Genomic DNA, 8705 nt, shown 5'->3' on the forward strand with positions numbered 1-8705 from the left:
GAGGAGGAGGAGGAGGAGGAGGAGGAGGAAGAGGAGGAAGACTGGCCAGAAGGAGAAACTGTGAAGAGGGAGAAGAGGCAATTCCATGGTATCTATATTGACACCGAGAACATAGAAGTCTTGCCCAGGGAACAAAGATGGGTGCTCTTAATCCAGAGTCTCCCCGAGGTAAGCTCATCCCCATGCTCCCACTAATGAAGTAAAATATAACATAAAACATGGGCTTGAGAGCTGATCAAGTTCAGATCCTGGAACTTAATACCATTGTGATGTTAAGCAACTCACTCAGCTCTCTGCCTCAGTTTCCTGATCTGACCATATGTTAGCACCCAGAGCACAGGATGACCATGGGAAGACAATGGACCTTTATGCACAGACCACGGAGTGGTACCAGCACGTAGGATGTGCTGATAACCTGTGCCTGAAGTCACCCCACATGGCTTCACCGTGAAAGCAGCAACGCTATCCATGTCTCACCGTGAGAACAGTTCTGTATGCAACATGGGGAGATCAACCAACTGTGGATAGTTTTCATTTGTGGGATGCTTGCCCGCATATCTGCAAGCCACTAACATGTGACCTATCTAAGAGCAGGAGACCGAGTTCTCAGTTTCATGTTCATGAGATGGGCATGCCTCTCAGTCTACAGACTGCTTGCCTAGCATTTGTGAAACTCTGGGTTTGGTCCCCAGCACCATAAGCTGGGCGTGGCGGCACACTGCTGTGACACCTTTGCTTGCGAGGATCGGCATGTCAAGGCTGCTGTCGGCTACACAATGAGTTAAGACCAGCCTGGGCTACATAAAAAACCACAGTGGGCTGGAGAGATGGCTCAGGGGTTAAAGCACTTATTGTTCTTGCAGAGGACCCAGGTTTGGTTCCCAGCGCCCATACGGCTGCTCATGACCATCTATAATTCCAGTTACAGGGGATCTCATGCCCTTCTCTGATCTTCATGGGTACCAGGCACACACAAGGTACACATGCATACATATATGCAGGTAAAACAATCATACACATAAAATAAAATAAATAAATATTTTAAAAACTCACACGCACTCCCCCAGACTGAAGCAATTGAGAAACTTTGATTATGCTGTGCAGACAAAGTGGTACTGACACCCGGGATGCAGGTCAGCCCCCAAAGTCAGCATGGGGAGATGAGGATTGTTCCACTGCAGAGGACAGTGCCAGAGAGCCACGGCATCTGGATTCGCTGGGACTTCATGCAGACTGTGCCTTGAAAGTACAAGCATGCTGGGTACATGCATGTGCACACTCACGCATACACACACATTAAAAAAAATAAAAAGAAATGTCTTAAAAAGCAGAATATTGCCAGGTGGTGGTGACACACGCCTTTAATCTTAGCACTCAGGAGGCAGAAGCAGATGGATCTCTGTGAATTGGAGGCCAGTCTGGTCTACAAAATGAGTTTCAGGACAGCTAGGGCTACATAGAGAAACCCTGCCTTGAAAACCAATAAATAAATAAATATAAATAAAATAAAACAAAAAGCAGAATGTTTAAAATAAAAGAGTTGAGAAAGAGTGAGCACAGCTTTCCACGGAGAGACAGCAGCCAGCTTCAGGAAGACCCTCTGCACACCATCTCACTCCTACCCAGGACCTGCTTGCACACCCGTGCTGGACCCAGCAGGGACAAGATCAATAAAATAATAAACATGTTTATGCAGCCTTGAGTGGTGCCTTGGAACCCAATGCCTCTTTACACACACCACAGCAAAACACAGCCCAGAGGAACGGCAGAGGCCAAGGGGAGAGGGGCTAGGTCTCCTGGTGAGATGCAGGTGCGTGGCCTCTGCCCTGTGTCCTTCCACGGAGCGCAGGAGACAACTTTACGCAAAAGTCATCCATGCCTCCACAGTCATCTGCGACTCTAAGGCTGAGCTGGGACACTAATCTCCTCTACCCTCAGACATCAGAGCACCCAGCCCAGACTCAACACAGACTGAACCGTGTACAGTGGGAGCCCTGGGATTCAGACTGGGCCTCATGTCACCGACCTCAGGTCTCCAAAGACTTTGGACTGGGACCCGCACCAACTTAACAGGAGCTCCAGTTTGTTAATAGACTCTAGAATTCCTCAGACTCCAAAATCATGTGAACCAAGTTCTCATTATGTATGTACATACATACATACATATACCAAATATATATAATGTACAATTATTGATTCCATATATACACACAGACGAACACATACATACACATAACACATTACACAAACACATATACACATTTATACACATACACTCACTCACAGACACCTGTAACATTCCCACATATATACAAATATACATGCACATCTATACATGTACATATACATACATATACATACAGGCTATTTCTATATTTCTGGAAAATCCTGACATTTATATCAAATTCCCAGAATAAGCAGTTTATAAAGTGTACTGGGGGCAGCTGGGAGCTTGTGGGAAAGAGAAATGGGAAGTGATTGCCTCATGGGCACAGGGTTTCCATCTGGGATGGTTGTATATCTCTGTGAATGAATCCAAAGCCACACTGAGCTTCAGACTGTCAGTGAGATGACAGTATGCCAGCTGCATTTAGATTGAACATCCACATGATATGACTCCTTGATACATGAGTGCGAGACACATGTGGTCTACATAAAGAGATCCTGTTTCAATAGAAGAAAACATCTCTTGGACTGGAGTCTTCGGCCCAGTTCCAGCACCTCAGAGACTGGATATAGAGGCATGGTCCTGGAGTCCCAGAACTAGACAGGAAACCAGAAACCCCATGGCCTCCTTGGAGACAAAGGGAGCTCAAGGCCAGTCTGGGCTACACGACACCCTGCCTCAAAAACCAAAGCAGAGCAACCCAAAGCAAACAAAAAGCCCTCCAGAAAACGCTGCGTTAGCAAGAGCATGGAGAGTCCACCAACTGTAAAGTGGTGTGGCTGCTCTGGGAAACGGCTCACAAGTTCCTCAAAACATAAAAAGAGAACTTTCATCCAGCCCACAGCCCTGCTGCTGGGACTATATGTAAAAAAAACAAAACTGAGGCATGGTCTCAAAGGTGGGGTGTGCAAGCCCATTTGTAGGGCAGTGTTAGTCACAAGGGCAGAGAAGTGGAAGCTGTGAGTGTCTGTAAGTGAGTGTGTCAGACTCATACAATGGACTAATATTCAGTCTTAAGGAGGAGAAACTTCAGGGAAAAGCCTTGAAAACATTATAGTGAGTAAAAGAGGTGGCCATAAAGGGCAAACTCCGTGATTCTGCTTTTATGAAATGGCCCCTCAGCTTCACGAAGACAGGAAGTAGATCGGCGGCGAGCAGGTGGTTATTGGGATGGAGGATGCTTTAACGGGCACTGAGTTTCACTTTTGCAGGATTAAAAAGTTCTGATTTGCAGCGATGTGAACTTACCCAGAACCACTGCCTGCACAATGGAAAAGAGAGATCGGACACAGTGCTGTCTTTTTAAAAATCACGGTAAAATAAAACAAACAGACTGGGTATGATAACTCAATCCTGTAATATCAGTATACAGAGGTTAGCCTGGGCTATGTATGAGGACCCTGCCTCAAAACACTCTCTCTCTCTCTCTCTCTCTCTCTCTCTCTCTCTCTCTCTCTCTCTCTCTCTCTCTCTCACTCACACACACACACACACACACACTCATACACGCTCACACTCACACGCATGCACAGGCTGGCAGGTATGTCCTCTTCAGCTATGTTGTGGAAATACACCTTCCATGGGTGCCCAAGGAACCCCAACCTCAGCACTGTACCTTCCTGACCTGGAACCATAGGCAGGAACTACAGGGCACACACTGGGCACCTGGTCACTGAATAGTTACTGAGTAAGCTGTTTGGCAGTCACATGCCAAGGTCAAGCTGGTCAAAGCCTTGTATGTTACAGACTGGTCAGTGGAGGCAAGGCATGGTGACCTGTCCACAGTCCCAAAGCCATTGAGAGATAAGGAAAGATGTGAACTCTGGCTGTAGCTCTTCTATGAGAGTATCTGACGTCAACATGCAATCAACACGTAGTCAACATGGGATTAGGAATTCCCTACTGCAACTGGGAAATAAACAAGAAATTCCCCACAATGGTCTTCAAGTTATACTAGTGATTCAGAATTTGGCAGACCTTGGCCTCTTTAATAACTCATAGAATGACCTATGTGAAACCCAGATAAGAGTTTTCAAAGGTTCATGGACCATCCCCCCCCCAAATTTACCCAGATACCTCAGTTAAGAATCCCCTTAAATGCTTGTGTAGGTCCTAAGTTCAAGTGCTATGTGGTTAGTTTTATGTCAACTTGCATAAGCAAGAGTCACTTGGCAAGCAGAACACTCAACTGAGAAAATGCTTCCATAACATTGGCCTATAGGCAAGGTTGGAATGTGTTTTTTTGATTGATGATCCGTATTGAAGGGCCCAGCTCAGTGGGGATGGTACACCCTGGGCAAGTGGTCCTGAACGCTGTAGGAAAGCAGGCTGGGCAAACCATGCAGAGAAAGCCAGTCAGCAGGGTTCCTCCATGGTCTCTACTTCAGTTTCTGCCTCCAGATTCCTACCTTGTGCTCCTGCCCTGACTCCTCTCAGTGACGGACGGTGACCTGAGTGTTGTAAGTCAAATAAACCCTTTCCTCTCCAAGTTGTTTTTGGTGATGGTGTTGTATCACAGCAATAGAAACTGCAACTAAGACATTCTAGAACCCCACAAACCAAATATGGTGGCACACACTTGTCAACAACACTTGGGAGGAAGAGGCAGAAGGATCGGAGATTCAAGATCATAGCAAGACCAGACTGAACTACATAATACTCTGTCAAAAAAGTAAGCAAGAAAGTAAACAAATAGAATCCACTTTATGCCGGTTGTGGGGGTGACATCTATAATCATAGCACTTGGGGGTGGAGGCAGAAGGATCCTGCAATTGGGTGAGAGCCCATTTCAACAAACCACACCAAAACCAAACCAAAACAAAGAACCTAGTTCTTCACACTGCTGAGTGCATTCTTTCTCAGGATTACCTACACATCATAGCCCTCGGGAATCCCACAAAGTCCATGGAGGCTGATAAATCAGCATTGGCACATCAGAGGATTCTGGGCTTGCAGCTCTCAGACTGCTGAGTAGCTGCCTCCAGACCTAAGGTTAGTGTAATTCCTCCAGCTCCCAGGTGCCCTCCCTGGTGCCCACTGAAGCTAAAGGCTCCATGATGGACCATCAGGGACCATTCAAAGCTCAACAAGTTCTCCTTTAACTTCTGGTCTGGCCCCAGAACATCATCCTTGACTCCTGACTACCTGTCTCCACTACACACGTGGTATGTTTGTGCGTGTGTGTGGTGCCAGAGGAGGGCATTAACCTTGAGATAGCGTCTCTTACTGAGCCTGGACCTCATTTTTTTGTTTTTTGCTAAGCTAGTGGCCAGAAAACCCCAGGAATCCTGTCTCCAGTGTCAAAGCATTGGGGTTATAGGAACACATGGCGACATTCACCTTTTTCTGTGAGTTCTGGGAATCTGACTCAGGCCCTCACTCTTTCATAGCAAGTGCTTTATACACTAATCTGTCTCCCCAGTTCCCTCTCCATCACCCACACCTTTACAGTGAAGGTGAACTGTACCTCCCAGGTGTTCTGGGCCTCCCTCCTCACCTCTGTTTTCTTCTGTTCCTACACTAGTCTATGGTGGATAATCAACTGTCAACTTAAGGAGATCCAGAATTATCTGGGACACAGGGATGCCCAATGTGGGTTATCTTGAGTAAACCGATGGAAGCAGGAGGTCCCACCCACTGTGGTCAGCACCATTCCCTGGGCTTGGCTCCTAGACCATATATACAAATGGATCTGAACACAAGCATCACACTTCCTGGTTATAGATGCACTCTGACCTGTTGTACCATGCTCCTGCCATGGTGACTCCTACCATGCTGCACTTGGCTCTTGACCCACAAGCCAGACTAAACCCCTCCTTCCTTACGCTGCTTTCTTTTAAAGTTGGTATTTTATCATGGCAACAGAAAGAGACTAAGGCGCCATCTTCATCCTGCAGTCCTGACCCCAACAAAATTCTTCCAGCAAAAAGAGCTCTAGAGTTGATTCATCCAGTACAGCAGCTGCATGTGGCCATTTAGATTTACATTAAAATTAACAGAATCAAATCCTATATCTCTAGCCACACTTCCAACGCTCAGTAGCCACAGGTAACTAGTAACCATCACATTATACCTGGTGAATGTGGGCTGGTTGATTTTAACTGTCAACTTGGTACAACCTAGAATCACTTGAGAAGGATCTCAACGTGCTATTTATTCAAGTTAGGTTGGTCTGTGGGCATGTTTGCGGGGAATCGTCTTGATTGTTAATTAATGTAGGATAGACCCAGTCATGGTGATTGGTACCGTTCCCTAAACAGGGGCTCCGAGAAAGCCAGCTGAAAGTAAGCAAGAGAGGGTTGTATAGGGCAGCCCCACAGCAAGGCAGGACTCGAGCCTTATACAGCACAAGTGTCCTTATACACTAGCCTGGGCAACTCCACAGGCAGGGGCTGGGTCCTGCACACGGCATAACCCCAGCCAGCAACCCAGAATCAGGCACACAGGTGGTCCTCACCAGCCTCGATGCCCCAGAAACTCCTTCACCTAAAACTCCGGCTCCTACAGTATGGGAGGATGGATAATGTGCCTTCAACACCTAGGTCCCAGTCTCTGGAACCTGTGGATGCTACAGCTTTTGGAAAAGGGACTTGGCATCTTCATTTAGTAAAGGATCTAAGAGAGACAGACAGAGTCAGAGACAGACAGAAACAGAGAGGCCCATGGAGTCCAAGCTGGTCCTGAACTCACCAGGTGGCTGAGGATGACCCAGAATTTCTGATCCTTATGTCTCCACTTCCCTTGCACTGGGATTACAGGTGTGTGCCACTATGTCCAGTTTATTTAGTGCTAGGTACAGAATGGGACCCAGAGCTCTGTGCGTGCTAGGCAGGAACTCCACCAGCTGAGTTACATGAAACCAGCACGTTTACGATAATTTGTTATAGTGGCCATAGGGAGCGAATGAGTATACTCCATTCTAAGGGACTATTGTGCTGGAATCAGAAGATCTGAAGGCCTAGGGAGAGAAGAGGAATAGCTGAGGATGTAACAGAGTACACATGTCTAGCATGCACAAGGCCCTCAGTTCCATCCTCAGCACCAGAAAAATAAAAGAAAAGAAGAGAAAGGGACCAGGGACCCGGCTCCAAGTGTGCTAGTGGTTGCAGCTGAGCTTGGAAAGTCTCTAAAGGGTCCGGTGCATAGGCCACTGGCCAGTAAGCTTCCATGTCACTTCCCCACCTTGGTCCTGCTGCCTCCTGGCTGCTGAAGGTGCCAAACAGGTCTGTGAGCTGACTTTGGATGGGGCAAGCACTTTCTCATCTTCCCAGCGCCCACTGACTCCCCTCCTACACAGCGCTGCTAAGGCTGCCTGCTTTTCAGTCACTCAAAGAAACACAGCACGGTTGGGTGAAGGCATGAGAAAAGGCATCTCTTGGAACCTTCTCTTGCCTCACCATGCTAAATTTTTCCTACCCCTATAAATTTTTTTATCTCATAAGTTAGCAGCAGGGTTTGTGTAACTGCACATGGTAGTTGCTCCGTGTATTTTAATAAAGGAACTGGAGAATGAATGCAGTTTGGGACCACTGGCCCAACATACCTGATCTTGGCCTTCCTAAAAGCCAGCTCCTCTTCATTGCCGAAGTCCAGGGACACATCCTCAGTATCGTCCACGAGGGCCTGGGGGACACCAGGAACAGATGGCAGACCCCACTGACACACACCCTGCCTCCACTGCAGAGTGCCCTTTCCTCCTAGACGGTTTGAGCTTCTTTTAGTCTTAGCCCTTTACCGCTCCAGGCTTTCCCCCACCCTCTTTACACTGGGGCCCAGTTCAGCCTTAGGATCCAAGGCCAGCGCATCTATTTTCCTCCCTCAGGCTCTTTGCCATCATCCTCCTCACGACAGGGCATCACCGCAGCCCTACCTGTTTCATTCTCCTGGGTACCAGTTGACCCTACAGCGCAGGCTCCAGCTTCACCCTTCGCGGCCCAAAGTTAAGGAAGCCAAGCAAGCAGCTGGCCTGAGGGATGCTAAGAGCTCAGGCTCCACAGCTTTGCTTTGCTTGTCTGTAGGGGGAGGGGCTCTGCGCAGTGCGCAGTCTCCTGCTAGGGCGGTTCCAGAGAGGATCCCCAGGGAAGCTGTGACAGACGCTGAGCCTGGAGCTGCTGGCAGGGAAATGGACAGACCTACAGGACCCTGGACAGTGAGGGGATGGTGGCAGGGTGTGTGTGTGTGTGTGTGTGTGTGTGTGTGTGTGTGTGTGTGTGTGTGTTGTGGAGATTCCAGAGGGTTGAATGAATGTCTGTTCATTAGTATTCAGAAGCAACATTAAGGTTGGAAGAAAAGTTTTCAGGCTCTATGAAAAGCAGATTTTTCTGGGCCAGGCATAGTAGTACAGACCTGTGACCCCAACACCTGGAAATCTGAGGCAGAACATTGTCTGGCTGCATAGAAAAACAAACACACAAACCAGGTGTGATCAGGATCATGTTGCTTGGCTTGGGGACTTTTGTCTTAGAAACAGGCACACTGAGGAGGTAGCTATTGACATGTGAAGGCCTTATTGCCCTCTCCTGGTCCAGGACAGGATCAC

At 47.8% G+C, this 8705-nt stretch overlaps 1 protein-coding gene across 5 annotated transcripts in view; it reads right to left on the reverse strand.

The window, feature by feature from the left end:
• The window catches only part of Tvp23a (trans-golgi network vesicle protein 23 homolog A), a 34585-nt gene extending 26384 nt beyond the window's left edge, over positions 1-8201 (reverse strand). For all 5 annotated transcript variants that reach the window (XR_003377145.1, XR_003377144.1, XM_013347265.2 and 2 more), the window contains exons 1-2: positions 8037-8201; positions 7710-7789 (exon numbers count right to left, since the gene is read on the reverse strand). Coding sequence is in view for 3 of the 5 variants with exons in the window: in XM_013347265.2 (XP_013202719.1) it covers positions 7710-7789; positions 8037-8045 (89 nt within the window). In the remaining 2 variants the exon portion in view is untranslated. The remainder of the gene's footprint in view (positions 1-7709; positions 7790-8036) is intronic.
• Positions 8202-8705: the final 504 nt, after the last annotated feature.

Source organism: Microtus ochrogaster, chromosome 7, assembly GCF_000317375.1.
Source record: "Microtus ochrogaster isolate Prairie Vole_2 chromosome 7, MicOch1.0, whole genome shotgun sequence".
Classification (NCBI taxonomy): Eukaryota; Metazoa; Chordata; class Mammalia; order Rodentia; family Cricetidae; genus Microtus; species Microtus ochrogaster.